The 26003-nt window shown below is 39.8% G+C and overlaps 1 protein-coding gene across 6 annotated transcripts in view; it reads left to right on the plus strand.

Annotated features, from left to right (window-relative positions):
• The window catches only part of VEPH1 (ventricular zone expressed PH domain containing 1), a 277419-nt gene that overhangs the window by 46801 nt on the left and 204615 nt on the right, over nucleotides 1-26003 (plus strand). For 5 of the 6 annotated variants that reach the window (XM_070792573.1, XM_070792568.1, XM_070792579.1 and 2 more), the window contains exon 3: nucleotides 3349-3564. In XM_070792573.1, the coding sequence (XP_070648674.1) occupies nucleotides 3349-3564 (216 nt within the window). Of the gene's footprint in view, nucleotides 1-299; nucleotides 404-3348; nucleotides 3565-26003 lie in introns of those variants that run through there. The other variant, XM_070792576.1, reaches the window with a different exon arrangement.

Below are 26003 nucleotides of genomic sequence, written 5' to 3' on the forward strand. Positions count from 1 at the left end.
GCAGTAGCATGGCCTGAGTGAGGGGCCACCCGTCAGGGATCCAGCCTCTTCCAACCTCAGAATCTACCTGACGAGGACTTGACCTGAGCTGTGTCCGTCAGACCTTCCAGATGCCATAAGGAAGTGGATTCTGGAAGGAAACCCTGCTGTCTGGCTCAGCCCCACACCAGGCCTGTCACTTCTGAGAAACAGACAAAAATGATGGTTACTGATCTGAAGCCAGATGCTTGGCAGGCAGGTAGTGAGGGTTCCACAGTGACCTTTCTGGGTCCTGGTGGTCTTGGATGAGGTGGTGGGGAGCAGAGGGGCAGGCAGTGGACAGCAGTGCTGGCCTGAACCTGTGTACCCATTTTCCTTCAATTCAACTAGAATGTGGAAGGCTCCCAGCATCTGTGGTCTTCAGGTAAGTGTGCAAGACAACTTACTGCTCACGGGTCTTCCCCTTGCCTGGACTCAGCCACCGTGGCCCCAAGATCAGAGCCTCATTCTTTCTAGTCTGGAAATAGCCACGCGGTGTTGTAATATTTGCTTTTGAGGACCCTTGGAGTGTAACTTCATTTATTCAAATTATGCCTGAGAGAGCGGATATTCATTACAGGAGGTGAACGCAGAGCAGTGTCTTCAGGTGGTTCTGGAGCCCGCAGGCCAAGGCGCATCTTGCACGGTTTCCTAGCTTGCTGGTGGCTACACGTGAACTCACTCTCCTCAGGGTGTCCACCTGTACGTGGCACCTGGGCTCTTCAGCAAGACCTGAGGTGTGGCAGGTGCTACATTTACATCGGCCACTGCCAGAGGCAGGAAATGAGCTCTAAGGCCCAGAAGAGAGACCATTTTCCCCCAAAATGGCTTCCTGGCAGCTGGAGCAGGACTCTTATTCCGAGAAGGGAGGCAGAATGGTGCCTTCTGCATTGGGGTGGACTCACAGCGCCTTCTGTCGGGACAGAGGAGGCCTTGGTGGCCTGCCTCAGTTTCCCAGCTCAGGCAGGAGCCTACAGTGTAGCCCAGCAGCAGGGCAGCCACAGAAGAGCCAGGACAGCGAGGAGAGAGGCCAGAGCCTGACGGGCTTTCCTCCCACCAGTCCTTCCCCTTCCCTTCCCCACTGGCGCAATCCAAGTGGGGTGGGGAGCTACTGGCAGGACTAGAGAACCAAGCCAGCCTGACGGATCCTGAGCCATCCAGCAGCATGGCCAGGCCTCAGCTCCCCAAGGACCCAGGGCTGGAGCCCCTCAGTGGGGGCTCTACAGCAAGGTTTGTGTGTAGGTAACACTGCTGTGGCTTTAATGGAGGCAAGCCTATGAACAATAAGTACTTACTGAGGGGCAAAAGCAACAAAAAATAAATACAAACATGATGTAGGTTGACATATGAGCAATAACTCATTAAAAGTTCTAATGAGGAAAACACAAAGATTTTGTTTACAGAAACAATAGAGACATAAAATACACTAGGAAGCACCTTTTAAAAATGTGTGGAACTTATATGAAGAAAATAACAAAATTAGTATTGTAGAATTGAAAAATTGAACAAACAAACAGAAAAGACAGCCCTGAAATAGAACCTGATATGTACATAAGACAGTTACTAGGAAATGAATTATTCAGTAAATAATGATGGAAAAATTAGATTAGCTACTTTGTAGAAAATGTACATCTTACTTCCATCAATGCCAGATAGACTCAAGAGCTAAGTGAATGGTTAAAAGATTAATTTCTGAAATACTAAACAGTAAGGGTTTTGTTAAGTTTTCTTTTAGTGTAGAAAAAATACAGGTAAATTTTTATTAAATCTATGAATAAAGAAAATGTGAGATTTAAAAAGCTATTAAAGGAATCACAAAGAAAGAAAGGAGTGAGTATAGATGGATATTTATATCAACTTGGACTTTTCTTGTCAAATATGAGAAATTGGTGAGCATGGTTTCCCCAGGAAAGGGAACTGAGATGGAGACAGAGTTTTCACTGAAAATCTTTTCTTTGTATCACTTTTATTTTTGTATCATGTTCATGTATTATCTTTTAAAAACATAATTTAACCAACTTAAATTTCCAGTTAAAAAAGAAAAAAAAAAGTCCCAAAGATTGACAGATTTGGCTATCTAAAACCTTAGCATGTCAGTAAATAGCAGCAAAAAAAGCCTAAAAATAATGTAACATGGAAACATATTCACAACCAGTATGTCAAAAGCTGACTTAATATCCTTGATAGAAAAAAATATTATTTCACCAAAGAAAAGCCAAAAAAAAAAATGAAGTCATCTAAGGAAAAATAGACATGAGGTACAGTGGGCATGGGAGGAAATACAAATGACAAATAAAGATGTTGAAAATATTCAACCTTACTTCTGATCAAGAAATTCCAAGGAAAATAGCGATGAGATACTGTTTTTCAGGTATAAAATTACCAAAAATTAAAAATACTCTGTTCTTGCAAAGGTACAACGGACAAAGCTTGCTTTCACCCAGCTGATGGAAGTATAAATTAGTAAGACCTTTCTGGAAAATAGTTTGGCAGTGTGTATCACAAGCCTTAAAATGTTCCTGAGTTTTGTCTCGGAAATTTCCACTTCTGAAGAATCTAGGCTATACATAATCTACATCATGGAGACGGTTTCGTGCCTAAGATGTTTACTGCAACATTAGTTGTAATAGAAAAAAGATCAAGCTTGAACTTGCAGTTGGACAGAAGAGCCCCATCAGTGTCTGGCTCTAATGGTACATGACAGTGTAAGAGTTAATCCACCACACAGAGTTCACAGTCGGGCCAATTTTCCAAATTAAAGTGATGGGCCTAGTTTTCACATTTAGGTGTTTTATAAGATCATATTTTTGCTCAATAAAGAGGATTAGGTATTTGAGGAAGAATTAAAACAGGGGAACAGAGGGAAATTCGGTTGGGGAATACTTTAAAGGATTTGGTGGTTATTTTAATAGAAAAGGGAGAGCTGAAAAGATTTCTGTTGTGTACAGAAAGAGAAAACTTGTGAGGAGAAATTGTAGGGTAATTGAAACATTTCACAAAAGTTGTTGAAATATCAGAGCCAAAAGTAAACCCTCACCTCTAATGAACTTTAAAATAGCATGAAATTTGAGCCTGCTTGCAAGTGAATAATTAAGCTCCCTGTCTGTGTATCTGTGATAGTACAAACCTGCTCCATTTTAGCATGTTTGCAAATCTACCTCGTCCACAAGGTTCTCATCTCCAAGGAAGAAGATCTTTTATTGGGTTTTACAACCTTATGCCTTAGCCACAATGTGGCAAACCCATTTGCTATATGATTGAACTCATATTCTGTAGGTTCTTTGTAATTTTCCAGAGTAGTATTTAACATGAAGCTGTTCTTTCAAACAGGATTACCAAACCAATAACAATGACCAAGCAGTGGTTGAAATCTGTATCACACGAATTACAACAGCCATCAGAGAGACAGAGTCGATTGAAAAGCACGCAAAGGCCCTTGTGGGGCTCTGGGACTCCTGCTTGGAACACAACCTGAGGCCCTCTGGGAAAGATGAAGACACTCCCCATGCAAAAATCGCATCTGATATCATGAGTTGCATTTTACAGGTATGTCTGTGTTCAGCATCATGCTATTTGATACTGGCTTGGCAGCTTAGTTGAACACGTGGTGTCTCTGAACCAAGAGCCAGTGTTTCTGTAGTGTTCAGATACTGTAAAAAGACACCACAAACCATCAATAGCTAAGCCGAGCAGACTAGTAATTAATAATCTAAGAAGGTTCTACTGAGCCCCTACTCAGCAAGACACGCTATGGGGAATTCGAAGTAAGCAAGCTCTAGTCTATTTGGAGAGACAAGACATGTACATATAAAAAGCTAACAGTAAAGCACTATGTGTCCAGATCTGAATGAGGAATATTGGAAAATTAAGAAAAGGAGAGCTCTTTTTCATCCAAGGAGACCCAAAGAGGGGGTAACCTCTGAATTGAGGGATAATGAGCTTGAAATATGTGGAGAGAAGTGGCTAAGTCATTGGAAAGTGCATTTCTGTATATACTGTGAATTTTCCATGATGACATCTGCCTCTTCCAACTGTATTCAAATTCTTCCTGCTGGCATAAACATGACTTTGGAATTTTGGCTCAATCACAAACTAATTATGTAAAATTGAAATGTTGGCCAAGTCACATAATTTCTAAGCCACAGTTTCCTCCTTATAAAATGCAGATAACAAATTTTACCAACCAGTAATATTGATAGGCATTTCTTTTTTTTTTTCTGGCCACATTTCAGTTTACTTTCCATGATTAATGTTTTAAAGTGAGCTTCCCTGATAGCTCAGCTGGTAAAGAATCCACCTGCAATGCAGAAGACCCTGGTTCAATTCCTGGGTCGGGAAGATCCTCTGGAGAAGGTATAGGCTACCCATTCCAGTATTCTTGTGCTTCCCTGGTGGCTCAGATGGTAAAGAATCTGCCTGCAATGCTGGAGACCTAGGTTTGACCCCTGAGTTGGGAAGATTCCTGGAGGAGGACTTGGCAACCACTCCAGTATTCTTGCCTGGAGAATCTTCATGGACAGAGGAGCCTGGAGAGCTACAGTCCATGAGGTTGCAAAGAGTTGGACACAACTGAGTGACTGAACACAATGTTTTAAAGTAGAGATTAACCCTTCTTTTTATGCAGAATTAATTAGCATGCTGGAGTAGTGGTTCCACTGATTCTCTTTTACTGAAAGGCTATATTAATAATAAACAATTAATTAGCACTGTCTACTAGGTTCAACAAAGACATGGTCTTGGCATGTAATGGTTTATTTAAAATTTGTTTATTTTTGGTTGAAGGATAATTGCTTTACACTGTTGGTTTCATTTCTGCCATACATCAACATGAATCAGATATACATATGTCCCCTCCATCTTGAACCTCCCTCCCACTTCCCACCCTTCTAGGTTATTACAGAGCCCTGGTTTGAGTTCCCTGAGTCATATAGCAAATTTGGGTATCTATTTTACATATGGTAGTATTTATGCTTCAGTGCTACTCTCTCCATTCATCTCACCCTCTCCTTCCTCCCAGCAATCCCGCCTGGGTTCATAAGTCTGTTCTTTATGTCTGCATCTCCATTGCTGCCTTGCAAATAGGTTCATCAGCACCATCTTTCTAGATTCCATGTATGTGTGTAAATATATATTTGTTTTTCTCTTTCTGACTTACTTCACTCTGTATAATAGTCTCTAGGTTCATCCAGCTCATTAGAACTAACTCAGATGCGTTCCTTTTTTACGGCGGAGTAGTATTCCATAGTATATATGTACCACAGCTTGTTTACCCATTCGTCTGTGGATGGACCTCTAGTTTGCCTCCATGTCCTTGCTACTGTAAATAGTTCTGCAGTGAACGCTGGGGTGCATGTGTCTTTTTCAGTTTTGGTTTCCTCAGGGTATATGCCTAGAAGTGGAATTGCTGGGTCATATGGTAGTTTTGAGCTTCGCTGGTGGCTCAGATGGTAGAGAATCTGCCTGCAATGCAGAAAATCTGGGTTTGATCCCTGGGTCAAGAAGATTCCCTAAAAAAGAGAATGGCTTCCCACTCCAATATTCTTGCCTGGAGACTTCCATGGGCAGAGGAGCCTGGTGAGCTACAGTCCAAAGGGTTACAAAGAGTCGGACATGACTGAGTGATTAACACACACATGGTAGTTTTATTCCTAGTTTTTTAAGGAATCTCCATACTGTCTTCATAGTGGCTTTATCAATTTATGTTCCCGCCTGCTGTGCAAGAGGGTTCCCTTTTCTCCACACCTTTTCCAGCCTTGTGGTTTGTGGTTTTTTGATGATGGCCATTCTGACCAGTGTGAGGTGATATCCCTTTTAGTTTTGATTTGCATTTCTCTAATAATAAACAATGTTGAACATCTTTTCATGTGTTTATTAAGCATATGTATGTATTCTTTGGAGAAATGTCTGTTTATGTCTTTTGCCTGCTTTTTGATTAGGTTGTTTGTTTTTCTGGTATTGAGTTGTATGAGCTACTTATATATTTTGGAAATTAATCCTTTGTCAGTTGTTTCATTTGCTATTATTTTCTCTCATTCTGAGGGCTTTCTTTTCACTTTATAGTTTCCTTTGCTGTGAAAAAGGTTTTAAATTTAATTAGATCCCACTTGTTTATTTTGTTTTTATTTCGATTATTCTAGGAGGTGGGTCTAGAGGAGCTTGCTATGATTTATGTCATAGAGGGTTCTGTCTATATTTTCTTCTAAGAGTTTTTATAGTTTCTGGTCTTATATTTAGGTCTTTAATCCGTTTTGAGTTTATCTTTGTGTATGGTGTTAGGAAGTGTTCTAATTTCATTCTTTTACATGTAGTTGGATACGTGTAAAGGTTCACATATCCAGTTCTCCAACACCACTTTTTGAAGAGACTATCATTGCCCCATTGTATATTCTTGTCTCCTTTGTCAAAGATAAGGTGTCCATAGGTGCATGGCTTACCTCTGGGCTTTCTATCTTGTTCCATTGATCTATGTTTCTGTTTTTATTGGCACGTAATGGTTTTAAAACCCAAATAGTCTTCTCTGATTTGGTGTGGCATTGTGGATTGCAAAGAGACTTTCACCTTCCACTTTCACTGAGGCTTATGTTGCTGGAGGAGTCAGGCTAGCAGCCTAACAACCATCTCAGTGCACTTTCCCAGTACATCTTGGTATACTATTATCTACGGTCCTCCTGGCCACAGAGAGAAGGTTGTTTCATATAGGAACATTACTTTTATTTATTTATTATTGGGATATAGTTGCTTTACAATGCTGTGTCAGTTTTGGTTGTACAGCAAAGTGAATCAGCCATATATTCCCTCTTTTTTGGATTTCCTTCCCATTTGGGTCACCATAGAGCACTGAGTTCCCTGAGCTATGTAGTAGGTTCTCATTCATTGCTTGTTTTATACATAGTAATATATATATATGTTAATCACAGTCTCCAAATTCATCCCATTCACCATTTCCCCCACTTGGTGTCCATACATTTGTTCTCTACGTCTGTGTCTCTATTTCTCTTTTGCAAATAAGATCGTTTATACCATTTTCCAGATTTCACATACATGCATTAATATACAATATGTGTTTTTCTGACTTCACTCTGTATGACAGTCTCTTGGTCCAGCCACATCTTCAAATTATATAATTTTGTTCGTTTTTATGGCTGAGTAATAGTCCATTGTGTATATGTACCACATCTTCTTTATCCATTCTCTAGTAATGGGCATTTAGGTTGATTCTATGTCCTGGCTATTATATATAGTGCTGCAATGAACACTGAGGTGCATATATCCTTTTGAATCATGATTTTCTTTGCTCAGTGGTGGGATTGCTGGGTCATATGGAAGTTCTATTTTTAGTTTCTTAAGGTACCTCCATACTGTTTCCATAGTGACTGTAGCAGTTTACATTCCCACCATCAGTGCAAGAGGGTTCCTTTTTCTCCACACCCTCTCCAGCATTTATTGTTTATAGATTCTTTGATAAAAGCCATTCTGACTTGTGTGAGGTGATACTTCATTGTAGTTTTTATTTGCATTTCTCTAATAAATAGTGATGTTGAACATCTTTTCATGTGTTTGTTGGCCATCTATATGTTTTCTTTGGAGAAAATTGGGATTTTTTTTTTTTTTTTTTTTTGAGCTAAATGAGCTGTTCATATATTTTGGAGCTTAATTCCTTGTCAGTTGCTTCATTTGCGAACATTTCTTCCCATTCTGAGAGTTGTTTTTTGGCCTTGTTCCTGGTTTCTTTTGCTATGCAAAAGCTTTTAAGTTTAATTAGGTGCCATTTATTTACTTTCGTTTTTATTTTCATTACTGTAGGAGGTAGGTCAAAAGAGATCTTCCTGTGATGTATGTTAAAGAATGTTCTGCCTATGTTTTCATTCTAAGAGTTTTATAGTGTCTGGCCTTACATTTAGGTCTTTAATCCATTTTGAGTTTATTTTTGTGTATTGTATTATATAGTATTCTAATTTCATTCTTTTACATATAGCTGAACAATTTTCCCAGCACCACTTATTGAAAAGACTGGTTTTTTTCCATTGTATATTCCAGCCTCCTTTGTCGTAGATTAGATGACCTTAGGAGTATGTTTTTTTTCCTCTGGACTTTCTATCCTATTCCATTGATCTATATTTCTGTTTTTGTGCCAACACCATACTGTCTTAATCAATGTAGCTTTGTAGTACTGTCTGAAGTAAAGAGCCTTATTCCTCTAGCTCCATTTTTCTTTCTCAAGATTGCTTTGGCTATTCATGGTCTTCTGTGTTTCCATACAAATTGTAAAATTTTTTGTTTTAATTCTGTGAAAAATGCCATTGGAAATTTGATAGGGATTACATTGAACCTATAGATTGCTTTGGGTAGTACAGACACTTTCACAATATTGATTGTTTCAGTCCAAGAACATGGTTTCTCTCTCGATCTGTTTGTGTTGTCTTTGATTTCTTTTATCAGTATCTTACAGATTTCTGAGTACAGGTCTTTTGCCTCCTTAGGTAAATTTATTCCTAGGTATTTTATTCTTTTTGTTGTAATGATAAAAGAGGTTGTTTACTTAATTTCTCTTTCTTATCTTTCATTGTAAGTATATAGGAATGCAAGAGATTTCTGTGCATTAATTTTGTATCCTACAATTTTACTAAATTCATTGATTAAATCTTGTAGTTTTCTAATGGTGTCTTTAGGGTTTTTCTATGCATAATATCATGTAATCTGCAAACAGTGACAGTTCTACTTCTTCTTTTCCAATTTGGATTCGTTTATTTCTTTATTTCTCTGATTGCCCTAGCTAGGACTTTCAAAACTGTGTTGAAGAATAGTGGCAGGAGTGGACAGCCTTGAAGTGTTCCTGATCTTAAAGGAAATGCTTTCAGTTTTTCACCATTGAGAATGTTAGCTGTGCGTTTGTCATATAAGGCCTTTATTATGTTAGTTTTTTTTTTTTAATCACAATGGGTGTTGAATTTTGTCAAAAGCTTTTTATGCATCTATTGAGATGATCAAATGGTTTTTATTCTTCAGTTTATTAGTGTGTTCTAGCCTATTGATTGATTCACATATATTAAAGAATTCCTACATGCCTGGGATAAATTCCACTTGATCATAGTGTATGATTCTTTTAGTATGTTGTTGGATTTGGATTCCTAGTATTTTGTTGAGGATTTTTACATCTATGGTCATCATATATATTGGCCTGTTATTTTCTTTTCTTTGTGAAATCTCTTGTCAAAGAGACAAAGACATCAGGGTGATGGTGACCTCATAGAATGTGCTTGGAAGTATTCCTCCCTTTGCAGTTTTTAAAAAGAGTTTGAGAAGGATAGGTGTCAGCTCTTCTCTAAATGTTTGCTAGAATTTGCCTGTGAAACCACCTGGTCCTGGACTTTTATTTGTTGGAAGATTTTGAATCACAGTTTCAATTTCATTACTTGTAAACAGTCTTTTCATATTTTTTGTTTCTTCCTGGTTCAGTCCTCAAAGGCTGTGTTTTTCTAAGAATTTGTCCATTTCTTCCAGGTTGTCCGTTTTGTTGGCATATAGTTGCTTGTAGTAGTCCCTTATGATCCTTTGTATTTCTGCAGTGTCAGTTGTGACTTCTTTTTCATTTCTAATTTTGACTTGAGTCCTCTCCTTACTTTTTGATGAGTCTGGCCAAAGGTTTATTGATTTTGTTTATCTTCTCAAAGAACCAGCATTTAGTTTCATTGATTTTTGCTCTTGTTTTCTTCATTTTTATTTCATTTATTTCTGCTCTGATCTTTATGATTTCTTTCCTTCTACTAACTTTGGGTTTTGTATGTTCTTTTTCTAGTTGATTTAGGTGTAAAGTTAGTTTATGTGAGATTTTCTTTGTTTCTTGAAGTAGGGTTGTATTGCTATAAACATCCCTCTTAGAACTTCTTTTGCTACATCCCATAGTTGTGGGGTCATCATACGTTCATTGTCTTTTGTTTCTAGGAATTTTTTTATTTCCTCTTTGATTTCTTCAGTGATCTCTTGGTTGTTTAGTAACATATCATTTAGCCTACATGTGTTTGTGTTTTTTACAGTTTTTTTCACTGCAATTGATTTCTGATCTCAGAGCAGTCAGAAAAGATGCTTGACATGATTTCAGTTTTCTTAAACTTACCAAGGCTGATTTGTGACCCAAGGTATGATCTATCCTGGAGAGAGTTCTGTGTGCACTTGAGAGGAAAGTGTATTTTGCTGCTTTTGTATGGAATGTCCTATAAATACCAACTATCTCTATCTGGTCTAATGTGTCATTTAAGGCTTGTGTTTCCTCATTAATTTTTGGTTTGAATGATCTATCCATTGGTGTAAGTGGATTGTTAAAATCCCTTACTATTATTTTATTGCTGTCAATGTCCACTTTTATGGCTGTCAGCATTTGCCTTGTATTAAGATGCTCCTTTGTTGAGTGCATAAATATATACATTTGTTATGTCTTCTTAGATTGAGCCCTTGATCATTATGTAGTGTCCTTTCATATCTCGTGTAATAGTCTTTATTTTAAAGTCTATTTTGTCTGATGTGAGTATTACTTCTACAGCTTTCTTTTGATTTTCATTTGCGTGGAATATCTTATTCTACCCACCTCACTTTGAGTCTGCATATGTCTCTGGATCTGAAGTGGGTCTTTTGTAGATAGTGTATGTGCTGTGCTGTGCTTAGTTGCTCATGCATGAAGTCGCTCAGTCATGTCCAACTCTTTGCAACCCCATGGCTCCTCCATCCATGGAATTTTCCAGGCAAGAGAATTGGAATGGGTTGCTATTTCCTTCTCCAGGGGATCTTCCCGACCCAGGGATCGAACTCAAGTCTCCCATATTGCAGGCAGATGCTTTACCATCTGAGCCACCAAGGAAGCTTAGTTGCTCAGTCCTGTCCAAATCTTTGTGACCCCATGGACTGTACCCACCAGGCTCCGCTGTCCATGCAATTCTCCAGGCAAGGATACTGGAGTGGTTGCCATGCCCTCTTCCAGGGTATCTTCCCAACCCAGGGATTGAACCCAGGTCTCCTGCATTGCAAGCAGATTCTTTACATTGCCACCAGGGAAGCCCAAGAATACTGGAGTGGGTAGCCTATCCCTTCTCTAGGGTATCTTCCCAACTCAAGAATTGAACTACAGACTTCGGCATTGCAGGCAGATTCTTTACCAGCTGAGCTACCAGGGAAGCCCCAAACAGCATATATACAGGTCTTATTTTTGTGTCTATTCAGTCTGGGTCTTTTGGCTAGAGCATTTAGTCCATTTACATTAATTATCTATATGTCTGTTCCTATTACCATTTTCTTAACTGTTTTGGGTTTTTCTTGTAGGTCTTTTTCTTCTGTTTTGTTTCCTGCCTAGAGAAGTTTCTTTTGCATTTGTTGTAAAGCTGGTTTGGTGATGCTGAATTCTCTTAGCTTGCTTGTCTGTAAAGCTTTCGATTTCTGTATTCAACCTGAATGAGACCTTTGCTGGGTAGACCTTTGTTAGGTTTTTCCCTTCCATTGGCCTGCAAAAATCTGAAGAAAAATCAGCTGATAACCTTACGGGGATTCCCTTGTGTGTTATTTGTTGCTTTTCCCTTGATGATTTTTAATATTTTTCTTTGTATTTAATTTTTGTTAGTTTAATTAATACATGTTTTCATGTGTTGGGTTTATCATGTGTGGGACTCTGTGCTTCCTGGATGTGGGTAGCTCTTTCCTTTCCCATGGTAGGGAAGTTTTCAACTATAATCCTTCAAATATCTTCCTAGACTCTTTCTCTTCTTTTTCTGGGCCCCTATAATTCAAATATTGTCCCAGAGGTCTCAGAGACTGTCCTCATTTCTTTTCATTGTTTTTTTTTTTATTCTGCTCTGAACATATTACATTTTGTTTGCTCAGTCCAGGGGCTAGTCAACTGAAAAAATAAGACTCTACACATACTGTCCTCAGGAGACATATGTGGGTTCAGTTGCTGGGTTGGGAAGATCCCCTGGAGAAGGGCCTGGCAACCCACTCCAGTATTCTTGCCTGGAGAATCCCAGGGACAGAAGAGCCTGGGGGGCTGCAGTCCATAGGGTCACACAGAGTCAGACACGACTGAGGTGACTTAGTGCATACACACTGTCACACTGTTTTCCTTTGTCCCCAGGGTTAGAGACAGAAAAGGAAGAAATGGGTATTTCAGCAAAATTAATGGAAGATTAATGCTGTTGTGTGTAACAACAAAGACCTAATTCTTCATTGATTATTCTTTTATTTTTATCTTGCTTATTTATTACTTTTTTATTTTATTTTTCATACAGTTTTAAAGGTTGCACTCAATTTATATTACTACAAAATATTGGCTATATTCCGCATGTTGTACAGTACATCATTGAGCCTGTCTTACACCTGACAGTTTTTACATCCCACTCCCCTATATTGCCCCTCCACCCCTTTCCTGGTGACTGCTAGTAACCCCTTGTTTGTTGATTATTCTTGACTATGTTATTGACACATCAGAAACCTAAATTACTTCACTCCAAATTACCATTCACAAATTTTCAGACAGAAACTCACAGATCAGCGGCATTCTCCAGCTCCCCCTGTGATTTCAAAACTAATGGTCTAGACTCTGGCAGCCCTATCCAATAGAAATAAAATGTAAGCTGCAAACATGAGCCATATGCGGGACTTAAAATTTTTTAATAGCCACATCAAAAAGAAGTGAAAAGAAACAAATGAAATGAATTCAATACTATGTTTTCCTTCATCCAGTATATCCAAAATGTAAACATGTAATTGGTGTGAAAATCAATGAACCATTTTACTTGTTTTTTGTATACCAAGTCACATAAATCTACTGTGTGCATTAGCACAGATTACCTTGCACTAGTCTCTTTCCAGAGGCTCAGGGTCTTCACATGACTGTGTGTTAACACAGTTCTAGAGAGTCTGGAAGCCTTTCTGGATGGAGATCAAATGTGAAAGAGTTATGAGCAACTACTGGTAGTTTTGCCAAGTAGGAAAAGTTCAGTGAGAAAGCATTCCAGGCAGAAAAAACAGCTTGTCTCGTAGTCCAGATTTGTGAAATGAGACTGAGATCAGAGAACTGAGCAGCCTGTCATTCCAGAATACCCCACATTCTAACATAAAGAGATGTTTCATTCTGGAAGTCATTATGTCTCCTACTTAAAAAGAAGGTGGTGGGGATCAGATAAAAACATGAAACTCTTCAGAGCTGTCATTTCATTTAGTTTATGTTTTCCAATTTCTCCATCTTCTCTAGCAAGCCTTTATCAAATATAGTAGAAAAGCTCTTGTATACATAATATAAATAATATGTATAATATATATATTTTAGAAACCTTACAAATTTTTGCCTAACTAAAAAAATTACATTTTGATTCTACTTGTTTGACTTAGTATGAACAGAATGCTAGATTTCTAACTTTAAAAAATACATATGCAGCAAGCAACAAAGGTTTACTGTATAGCACAGGGCTTACTGTATAGTACTGTAGTCAATATCTTGTAATAACCTATAATAGAAAATAATTTCAAAAATAGTGTATGTATAACTAATCACAAAGAATTCTACTTTTTGAAATTAAAAAAAAAGTCACAACAAAACAAATTAATAATTAGATTTAATTTACTTGCTGCCTTTACAAGAACAATGTATGGGAATCATCAGTTAATTCAGTAGAGACTCCAGAATGGGCTAAGAACTATAAAAAGAAAAAAACCCAAACATGAAACTCACTGCTGATCAATGATTCAGTGTCAGAGAGTTTGTAAGATTGTTGAGAGCAGGCCCCTGAGGACAAGCACTGGTATTTTGGAAAGGGACAGAGAACAGGGCTAAAAGTTAGCTATATTGGTTCAGAGAGACCAGTGAGTCCCAGAGTGGATGATTCCAGCCTGTAGGGCCGGTGTGGGCACAGGGTGTCCATTGTGCACGCTCTGAGCAGCAGAAGGTGTAATAATGCAAGGCGGAAAGCCCTGAGGCAAACTTGCTTTTTTCAGAGCATAGTGCAACAAGTTGTCAAGGCTACCCCTGGGGATGTGATCCCAGAAAGTCAGCTACCCCCCACCCCCCGCCATGAACCAAAGGCAAGGCTGTGGTCTTAGCCTTGGCATTTGGCTCTCATCAGACTTCAAGGGGAACTTTTTGTTGTGCAATAAACATTGAAAAGAAGATTTTGTCCTACTTGTAAAATAGGTTCTTGTGGGAAACATGGGCAAATCCAGATGACTCATTCTCGTGTGTGTGTGTGTATGTGAGTGTATGTGTGTGTGTGTTAGTAAAATAAAACAGTAGATCAACTTTAAAGTCAACCACTTAGCATTTTTAGCTATACAAGCACAGATTCCCTCCACCCAACTTACCTCCCAAGATAAGCAATCCCAATATCATGCTATCTAAATCAAGCAAGTGTCCACCAGTTCCTCTCCCTATGTCCTTTGCCATTTTTTCCCCGGGCATTTCACTGTCATTTCAAGCTAAATATGTTCCCTCACACACACAATCTTTCTGCCTTTTTTTCCCCCTAAATAATCTTTTTCAACCTAGGTTCAAACCTACATCAAGTGTCCATTCCTATTCTACTTTTAGTAGAATTATTTTAAATTGTTTCTTTTCTTGGTCCCTAACTGTATGAACTTACCTCGTTTCAGTTCAGTTCAATCACGCAGTCGTGTCCGACTCTTTGTAACCCCATGAATCGCGGCACGCCAGGCCTCCCTGTCCATCACCAACTCCTGGAGTTCACTCAAACTCATGTCCATCGAGTCAGTGATGCCATCCAGCCATCTCATCCTCTGTCATCCCCTTCTCCTCCTGCCCCCAATCCCTCCCAGCATCAGAGTCTTTTCCATTGAGTCAACTCATCGCATGAGGTGGCCAAAGTACTGGAGTTTCAGCTTCAGCATCAGTCCTTCCAAAGAACCCCCCCAGCTGATCTCTAGAATAGACTGGTTGGATCTCCTTGCAGTCCAAGGGACTCTCAAGAGTCTTTTCCAACACCACAGTTCAAAAGCATCAATTCTTCGGCGCTCAGCCTTCTTCACAGTCCAACTCTCATTTATCTTAAAATAATTTTTAAAATTCTAGAATTCAACTTCTATACCTTCCTTAATACAGAATCCATACATGTGTGAAGCATGTTTTCTGAGTTCTGGTTTCTTTTGCCTTGGGTGATACTCTCTTGGCAATCCACTCCATCCCTTTAGACATCTGTAAGGTGATCTCTCAGATCATCTCCTAGTGTAAAATTCTGACTTCCTTAGGAGATGCCGAGAGCTAGAAGAACAAAGAGTTTCGAACTTGAAGGCCTTAGGGTCAGGTGTTCTTTATGTCATATCAGTGAGTGATTGACAAGCTATTTTATCTCTCTAAGCCTCTGTTTCGCCATCTATAAAATGGGCTTAACAATACAAGCAACCTCCATTTGTAGTCCTTTCTCTATTGGGAAGTACCTATTTCAAACCACAGCTTCCTCTGACCAGAGTTCTATATGGAGTTGGCCAATGCTTATTTCTTTGTCTCCGGAAAAATCATGAAAGAGAATATACTCCCCACACACACCCAACAAAGGACATTATATTCTAGGATAAATGCACATCTGAAGATGATTGAAGAAAATAAAAATTGACCTAGTTCAGTTCAGCCGCTCAGTCATGTCCAACTCTTTGTGACCCGATGAATCACAGCATGCCAGGCCTCCCTGTCCATCACCAACTCCTGGAGTTTACCCAAACTCATGTCCATCAAGACAGTGATGCCATCCAGCCATCTCATGTCTGTCATCCCCTTCTCCTCCTGCCCCCAATCCCTCCCAGCATCAGAGTCTTTTCCAATGAGTCAACTCTTCACATGAGGTGGCCAAAGTATTGAAGTTTCAGCCTCAGCATCAGTCCTTCCAATGAACACCCAGGACTGATGTCCTTTAGAATGGACTGGTTGGATCTCCTTGCAGTCCAAGGGACTCTCAAGAGTCTTCTCCAACATCACAGTTCAAAAGCATCAATTCTTCAACTCTCAGCTTTCTTCACAGGCTAACTCTCACATCCATACATGACCACTGGAAAAACTGTAGCCTTGTCTAGGCAGACCTTTGTTGGCAAAGCAATGTCTCTGCTTTTCAATATGCTATTTAGGTTGGTCATAACTTTTCTTCCAAGGAGTAAGCGTCTTTTAATTTCATGGCTGCAATCACCATCTGCAGTGATTTTGGAGCCCCCCAAAAATAAAATCTGACACTGTTTCCACTGTTTCCCCATCTATTTCCCATGAAGTGATGGGACCAGATGTCATGATCTTCGTTTTCTGAATGTTGAGCTTTAAGCCAACTTTTTCACTCTCCTCTTTCACTTTCATCAAGAGGCTTTTTAGTTCCTCTTCACTTTCTGCCATAAAGGTCGTGTCATCTGCATATCTGAGGTTATTGATATTTCTCCCGGCAATCTTGATTCCAGCTTGTGCTTCTACCAGCCCAGCATTTCTCATGGTGTACTCTGCATAGAAGTTAAATAAGCAGGCTGACAATATACAGCCTTGACGAACTCCTTTTCCTATTTGGAACCAGTCTGTTGTTCCATGCCCAGTTCTAACTGTTGCTTCCTGACCTGCATGTAGGTTTCCCAAGAGGCAGGTCAGGTGGTCTGGTATTCCTATTTCTTTCGGAATTTTCTACAGTTTATTGTGATCCACACAGTCAAAGGCTTTGGCATAGTCAATAAAGCAGAAATAAATGTTTTTCTGGAACTCTCTTGCTTTTTCCATGATCCAGCGGATGTTGGCAATTTGATCTCTGGTTCCTCTGCCTTTTCTAAAACCAGCTTGAACATCTGGAAGTTCACGGTTCACGTATTGCTGAAGCCTGGCTTGGAGAATTTTGAGCTTTACTTTACTAGTGTGTGAGATGAGTGCAGTTGTGTGGTAGTTTGAGCATTCTTTGGCATTGCCTTTCTTTGGGATTGGAATGAAAACTGACCTTTTCCAGTCCTGTGGCCACTGCTGAGTTTTCTAAATTTTCTGGCATATTAAGTGCAGTATTTTCACAGCATCATCTTTCAGGATTTGAAATAGCTCAACTGGAATTCCATCACCTCCACTAGCTTTGTTCGTAGTGATGCTTTCTAATGCCCACTTGACTTCACATTTCAGGAGGTTGTAACTACTGACTTAGCTGATGGATTAGAATGGAATTCTAGAGAACTGAAAACTGATCTTTTCCAGTCCTGTGGCTTCTGCTGAGTTTTTTTAAATTTGCTGGCATATTGAGTGTGGCACTTTCATAGCATCATCTTTTAGGATTTGAAATAGCTCAACTGGAATTCTAACACCTCCACGAGTATTGTTTGTAGTGATGTTTCCTAAGATCCACTTGGCTTCACATTCCAGGATGTCTGGCTCTATGTGAGTGATCACACCATCATGGTTATCTGGGTCATAAAGATCTTTTTTGTATAGTTCTTCATTGTATTATTGCCACCTCTTTTTAATATCTTCTGCTTCTATTAGGTCCATACCGTTTCTCTCCTTTTCTGTGCCCATCTTTGTATGAAATATCCCCTTGGTATTTTAATTTTCTTGAAGAGATCTCTAGTCTTTCCCATTCTATTCTTTTCCTCTATTTCTTTCCATTGATCACTGAGGAAGGCTTTCTTATCTCTCCTTGCTATTCTTTGGAACTCTGCATTCGGATGGGTATTTCTCCTTTGCCTTTACATTCTCTTCTTTTCTCTTGTAAGAAATATTGTATTTCTTACAAATATTGGAAAGGCCTCCTCAGACAGCCATTTTGCCTTTTTACATTTCTTTTTCTTGGGAATAGTCTGGATCACTGCCTCCTGTACAGTGTCACAAACCTCCATCCATAGTTCTTCAGGCACTCTATCAGATCTAATCCCTTGAATCTATTTGTCACTTCCACTGTATAATTGTAAGGGAATTGATTTAGGTCATACCTGAATGGTCTAGTAGTTTCCCCTACTTTCTTCAATTTAAGTCTGAATTTGGCAATAAGGAGTTCATGATCTGAGCCACAGTCAGCTCCCGGTATTGTTTTTGCTGCCTGTATAGTGCTTCTCCATCTTTGGCTGCAAAGAATATAATCACTCTGATTTTAGTATTAACCATCTAGTGATGTCCATGTGTAGTTATCTCTTGTGTTGTTGGAAGAGGCTGTTTGCTATGACCCGTGAGTTCTCTTGGCAAAACTCTGTTAGCCTTTGCCCTGCTTCATTTTGTACTCCAAAGCCAAATTTGCCTGTAACTCCAGGTAGCTCTTAACATCCTACTTTTGTATTCTAGTCCCCTGTGATGAAAAGGACATCTGTTTTGGGTGTTAGTACTAGAAGGTCTTGTAGGTCTTCATAGAACTGGAAAAAGTCAGTTTTCATTCCAATACCAAAAAAGGGTAATGCCAAAGAAGGTTCAAACTACTGCACAATTGTACTCATCTCACACACTAGCAAAGAAATGCTCAAAATTCTCCAAGCCAGGCTTCAACAGTATGTGAACCATGAAATTCCAGATGTTCAAGCTGCATTTTAAAAAGGCAGAGGAACCAGAGATCAAATTGCCAATATCTGCTGGATCATGGAAAAAGCAAGAGAGTTCCAGAAAAACATCTACTTCTGTTTTATTGATTACACCAAAGCCTTTGACTGTGTAGATAACAACAAACTGTGGAAAATTCTTCAAGAGATGGGAATACCAAACCACCTTACCTGCCTCCTGAGAAATCTGTATGCAGGTCAAGAAGCAACAGTTAGAACTGGACATGGAAAAACAGACTGGTTCCAAATCAGGAAAGGAGTACATCAAGGCTGTATATTATCATCCTGCTTATTTAACTTATATGAAGAGTACGTCATGCGAAATGCCAGGCTGGATGAAGCGAAAGCTGCAATCAAGATTGCCGGGAGAAATATCAATAACTTGAGATACATGGATGACACCACCTTTATGGCAGAAAGTGAAGAGGAATAGAGAGTCTCTTGATGAAAGTGAAAGAAGAGAGTGAAAAAGCTGGCTTAAAAGCTCAACATTAAAAAAACTTAAGATCATGGCATCTAGTCCCATCACTCCATGGCAAATAGATAGGGAAACAATGGAAACAGAGACTTTATTTTCTTGGGCTCCAAAATCACTGCAGATGGTAACTGCAGCCATGAAATTAAAAGACTCTTGCTCCTTGAAAGAAAAACTATGACCAATCTAGATAGCATATTAAAACACAGAAACATTACTTTGCCAACAAAGGTCCGTCTTGTCAAAGCAATGGTTTTTCCAGTAGTCATGTATGGATGTGAGAGTTGGACTATAAAGAAAGCTGAACACCAAACAATTGCTGCTTTTGAACTGTGGTGTTGGAGAAGACTCTTGAGAGTCCCTTGGACTGCAAGGAGATCCAACCTGTCAATCCTAAAAGTAATCAGTCCTGAATAATTAATTATTGGAAGGACTGATGCTGAAGCTGAAATCCAATTCTTTAGCCACCTGGTGCAAAGAACTAACTCACTGGACAAGAAACTGTTGCTGGAAAAGATTGAAGGCAGGAGGAGAAGGGAACAACAGAGGATGAGATAGTTGGATGGCATCACCGACTCAATGGACATGAGTTTGAGCAAGCTCTGGGAGTTGGTGATGGACAGGGAAGCCTGGTGTGCTGCAGTCCATGGGGTCGCAAAGAGTTGGACACAACTGAGCAACTGAACTGAACTGAACTAGAGAACTGACAGGCCAACAATCATAATATTGATAGCCAATGCCTAGTTTTATTTTCACTACTAGTTACAGTAGTTACAGCCTCTTCACCAACCAACCAAAGTGCTTAGCAGAACTGATGCCAAATAAGCTCTGCCTTTTAACTCTTCCTTCACCTCTGCTCATACTGCTGATGGTCATTTGATGAGGGAGGGAGCCAAAGTGTGAGGAGGGAGGAAATAGTCACCAAATTCACTGTGAGAAAATTAGTTCAGTTCAGTTCAGTTCAGTTCAGTTCAGTCACTCAGTCATGTCCAACTCTTTGCGACCCCATGAATTGCAGCACGCCAGGCCTCCCTGTCCATCACCAACTCCCAGAGTTCACCCAAACTCATGTCCATCGAGTTGGTGATGCCATCCAGCCATCTCATCCTCTGTCATCCCCTTCTCGAACTGCCCCCAATCCCTGCCAGCATCAGAGTCTTTTCCAATGAGTCAACTCTTCGCATGAGGTGGCCAAAGTACTGGAGTTTCAGCTTTAGCATCAGTCCTTCCAGTGAACACCCAGGTCTGGTCTCCTTTAGAATAGACTAGTTGGATCTCCTTGCAGTCCAAGGGACTCTCAAGAGTCTTCTCCAACACCACACTTCAAAAGCATCAATTTTTCAGCTCTCAGCTTTCTTCACAGGCCAACTCTCACATCCATACATGACCACTGGAAAAACCATAGCTTTGACTAGACGGACCTTTGTTGGCAAAGGAATGTCTCTGCTTTTCAATATGCTATCTAGGTTGGTCATAACTTTTCTTCCAAGGAGTAAGCGTCTTTTAATTTCATGGCTGCAATCACCATCTGCAGTGATTTTGGAGCCCCCCAAAAATAAAATCTGACACTGTTTCCACTGTTTCCCCATCTATTTCCCATAAAGTGATGGGACCAGATGCCATGATCTTCGTTTTCTGAATGTTGAGCTTTAAGCCAACTTTTTCACTCTCCTCTTTCACTTTCATCAAGAGGCTTTTTAGTTCCTCTTCACTTTCTGCCATAAGGGTCGTGTCATCTGCATATCTGAGGTTATTGATATTTCTCCCGGCAATCTTGATTCCAGCTTGTGCTTCTACCAGCCCAGCATTTCTCATGGTGTACTCTGCATAGAAGTTAAATAAGCAGGGTGACAATATACAGCCTTAACATACTCCTTTTCCTATTTGGAACCAGTCTGTTGTTCCATGTCCAGTTCTAACTGTTGCTTCCCGACCTGCATATAGGTTTCTCAAGAGGCAGGTCAGGTGGTCTGGTATTCCCATTTCTTTCAGAATTTTCCACAGTTTATTGTGATCCACACAGTCAAAGGCTTTGGCATAGTCAATAAAGCAGAAATAGATGTTTTTCTGGAACTCTCTTGCTTTTTTGATGATCCAGCAGATGTTGGCAATTTGATCTCCGGTTCCTCTGCCTTTTCTAAAACAAGCTTGAACATCTGGAACTTCACGGTTCACATATTGCTGAAGCCTGGCTTGGAGAATTTTGAGCTTTACTTTACTAATGTGTGAGATGAGTGCAATTGTGCAGTAGTTTGAGCATTCTTTGGTATTGCCTTTCTTTGGGATTGGAATGAAAACTGACTTTTTCCAGTCCTGTGGCCACTGCTGAGTTTTCCAAATTTGCTGGCATATTGAGTGCATCACTTTTACAGCGTCATCTTTCAGGATTTGAAGTAGCTCAACTGAAATTCCATCACCTCCTCTAGCTTTGTTCATAGTGATGCTTTCTAAGGCCCACTTGACTTCACATTCCAGGATGTCTGGCTCTAGGTGAGTGATCACTCCATCGTGATTATCTGGGTCATGAAGATCTTTTTTGTACAGTTCTGTGTATTCTTGCCACCTCTTCTTAATATCTTCTGCTTCTGTTAGGTCCATACCATTTCTGTCCTTTATCAAGCCCAGCTTTGCATGAAATGTTCCCTTGGTATCCCTAATTTTATTGAAGAGATCTCTAGTCTTTCCCATTCTGTTGTTTTCCTCTATTTTTTTGCATTGATCACTGAGGAAGGCTCTCTTATCTCTTCTTGCTATTCTTTGGAACTCTGCATTCAGATGCTTATATCTTTCCTTTTCTCCTTTGTTTTTCACTTTTCTTCTTTTCCCAGCTATTTGTAAGCCCTCCCCAGACAGCCCTTTTTCTTTTTTGCATTTCTTTTCCATGGGGATGGTCTTGATCCCTGTCTCCTGTACAATGTCACAAACCTCTGTCCATTGTTCATCAGGCACTCTATCTATCAGATCTAGGCCCTTAAATCTATTTCTCACTTCCACTGTATAATCATAAGGGATTTGATTTAGGTCATACCTGAATGGTCTAGTGGTTTTCCCTACTTTTTTCAATTTAAGTCTGAATTTGGCAATAAGGAGTGCATGATCTGAGCCACAGTCAGCTCCCGGTCTTGTTTTTGCTGACTGTATAGAGCTTCTCCATCTTTGGCTGCAAAGAATATAATCAATCTGATTTCGATGTTGACCATCTGGTGATGTCCATGTGTAGAGTCTTCTCTTGTGTTGTTGGAAGAGGATGTTTGCTATGACCAGTGCGTTCTCTTGGCAAAACTCTATTGGTCTTTGCCTTGCTTCATTCTGTATTCCAAGGCCAAATTTGCCTGTTACTCCAGGTGTTTCTTGACTTCCTACTTTTTCATTCCATTCCCCTATAATGAAAAGGACATCTTTTGGGGGTGTTAGTTCCAAAAGGTCTTGTAGGTCTTCATAGAACCATTCAACTTCAGCTTCTTCAGTGTTACTGGTTGGGGCATAGACATGAATTACTGGTAATATTGAATGGTTTGCCTTGGAAACGAACAGAGACCATCCTGTCGTTTTTGAGATTGCATCCAAGTACAGCATTTCAGACTCTTTTGTTGACCATGATGGCTACTCCATTTCTTCTAAGGGATTCCTGCCCACAGTAGTAGATATAATGGTCATCTGAGTTAAATTCACCCATTCCAGTCCATTTTAGTTCACTGATTCCTAGAATGTCAACGTTCACTCTTGCCATCTCCTGTTTGACCACTTCCAATTTCCCTTGATTCATGGACCTAACATCCCAGGTTCCTATGCAATATTTCTCTTTACAGCATCGGACCTTGCTTCTATCACCAGTCACATCCACAGCTAGGTATTGTTTTTGCTTTGGCTCCATCCCTTCATTCTTTATGGAGTTATTTCTCCACTGATCTCCTGTAGCATATTGGGCACCTACCGGCCTGGGGAGTTCCTCTTTCAGTATCCTATCATTTTGCCTTTCCATACTGTTCATGGGGTTCTCAAGGCAAGAATACTGAAGTGGTTTGCCATTCCCTTCTCCAGTGGACCACATTCTGTCAGACCTCTCCACCATGACCCATCCATCTTGGGTGGCCCCACAGGGCATGGGTTAGGTTCATTGAGTTAGACAAGGCTGTGGTCCATGTGATTAGATTGACTAGTTTTCTGTGATTATGGTTTCAGTGTGTCTGCCCTCTGATGCCCTCTCACAACGCCTACCATCTTACTTGGGTTTCTCTTACCTTGGACATGAGGTATCTCTTTACAGCTGCTCCAGCAAAGCACAAGCACTGCTCCTTACCTTGGACGAGGGATATCTCCTCACCACCAGCCCTCCTGACCTTGAATGTGGAGTAGCTCCTCTCAGCCCTCCTCAGCCCTCTCAGCCCTCCCACGCAGCCACCACTCACTGGACATGGGGTTGCTCCTCTCGGTGGCTGCCCCTGACGTGTGGTAGCCCCTCTCGGCGGCCGCCCCTGACGTGGGGTAGCTCCTCTCAGCCTATTTTTCCTTCTTTATAGAAGGACCTCCACTGTCCATTCACTTTGATTCCATACTTCAATTTTCGTATTTCCTTCTGTTCAGTTAAAGCTGCATGAATATTCAAAATCTATCCCTGGCTGACATTCCATGCAAAATGCCTTGGGTAGTTTTGAGAGCATTTCATTTTCAGCTCTTAGAAAAGGCAGGACTGCTCATGTTCATCTAGGAATATATTCAATAGGCAATCCCAGCTCTACCATTTACTGGCAGTTTGATCTTGGGCATTTCATCTTTTGGGGCCCTAATTTCCTCAGGTATAAAATACAGATGATATGAGTAGCTGCCTCGTGAGTTTGTTGTGAGGATTAGATGGATATACATAAAAAATTTAAGACACAGGAAGTGCTCCATGAGTATTAGCTTTGGCTGGTATTGTCATCATTATCATTAGCTGCATGCTAATGTTGATGCTAAAACAGCATTGACTCTGTCATTTAATTATTTCTTTTAGCCATTGTTTATTGCCTGTCTCCCCCTGCCCAAAATAGAAACTTAGTTGTATTCACTGATGTGGGCCCAGCACCTGGAACTTGGAATGGCACATAGTAGGTGCTCAAAATACTTACTGAATGAATGAATAGACAGATGAACACATAAGTAGCTCAGGAGACTTGACTGCCCTCTTGCTTTTGCACCAGCTGTGCTTCTCCCCGGAGTGGGCCCCAGTACCAGTTCATCATTTAATGCCACACACGACAGCATGAAATGAGAGGAGACTGGGACCCCTGGCCTCAGGTTCCTGAGACCCACTTCCTTATTGCTTGTCAGAAAATACACTAGGAAAACTTAGATGGATGCAATTTAGATTTTATATATAGCCATACTGCTCAGAACCAAGCATATTATATGTAAATCCAAATTTTGATTATCTAATCCACAATGGGGGATGAAAAACCATAAAATAGCCATTTTAACATATGGTATATAATATTTCTTGAGATTAATATTTTATGGTTCTTAGTTGAATTCAAAGCCTAAGAGCCAAAGAGACTTTTAGTGGCTATCACCTCAGATAGATATATATATATATATATCTTTTACTTAGCTTTATTCTTTTCAATTTTAAAACACTGGGAAACCTTCCCAAAGTGCATTTTCCAAAGGAAAATCTCCACCAAGAGCTCAAATTGGTGCTAATCTAGTTAAGAAATACAACTCTTGGCAATCGTAGAATGAAGTCCTCTTGTTTAGCTTCTATTGCTGGATATAACTGTTCCCATGAGTAAGTCTTTATTTCAACCCTGTACTTCACTGAATTGTTCCCTGAGTACTGAGTACTGAACTGTCTGTAAGAAGATACAGATGCCATTTGTGCTCACATCTGCATGGAAGGGCAAGATCTAGCATAAGCTCTGGCATTAACAGTTGGTGTTAAAGTAGTTTGATTGTATGAGCAATCATGGGGGCTTTCTTTGAATGTATACCATTAGCATTCCTGGAATCCAGATAATCCTGGAGATAAAGTTATTTCAGGGACCTGAGATCTACTGCATTAGCAAATCCTTTTGCTTAACTTGAGAGCAAAGCTCAAGCATTGGAAGGAGGGTGTGTGTACTTGCCCAGCCTCATCTTGGCCTCCTAGCCCTTTACTCGTATCCTGTTGCTGTCAGTAGTACCCATAACTCTTGAAACACTAGGAACTATCTAGATGCTGTTTAGAGATTGAGAGCCATTGGTGGCAATTCTTTGGTGTATATATGAACTACTTGCTCTTTGCTTAATGTTTCACTTCTCTTGTCATTTGAGAGATTTCCACATGACATATGGGGGAGGAAAACAGAAAAATTGAGTATGTTAGAGTTTTATTTTTTTAATAATGACATTATACATTTTAAAATTTTTAACAATTTTCACTTGGAACCACACTTCAAAGACTTTAATAGCTACCCACTATTTTTCTCTAGGACATCTAGAATTGTTGTAAAAAAAAAATATGATCAAAATGGTTAAGACAGACTTTTCTTTCATTGTTGCTGGAAAGTGTTAGCTCATTCCCAAGGTTTAAAAGCATTAGTTATTAGTTATGAATATAATTTTACAATGATCTTTTAGTATGCTTATCTCTGTTCACGATTAGTAGGAAACACTTGAGTTCTACTTCCAATACCTCCATCCTGGATTCTCAGAAAGCTACAGGTAAATATGCTTGGAGATATTTTCCTCTCATGGAAGGCATATACTTCTCTAGCTGCAAGTTGTTCTTGGCTAAAGACTCAGAGAAGATAAAATAACCTTGAGCAAGATATTCTTTGTTGGAAAACTTTGCGAATTGTGTGATTGTGTTCCACTCTCAAAACTGGGGCTTTGGTAGCCTTGACAGGGACAAAGATACGTCAGAGGTCAAGTTGCAAAAACCTACACACCATGGAGATATTGGGGCAACCCAAGAAATTGATAGGTGAAACAGAGAGGTTTGGGACATACTCAGGGTTCCAACTTATTGAATAAATGTAAC

This window comes from Bos indicus, chromosome 1 (genome assembly GCF_029378745.1).
Source record: "Bos indicus isolate NIAB-ARS_2022 breed Sahiwal x Tharparkar chromosome 1, NIAB-ARS_B.indTharparkar_mat_pri_1.0, whole genome shotgun sequence".
NCBI classification, from domain to species: domain Eukaryota; kingdom Metazoa; phylum Chordata; class Mammalia; order Artiodactyla; family Bovidae; genus Bos; species Bos indicus.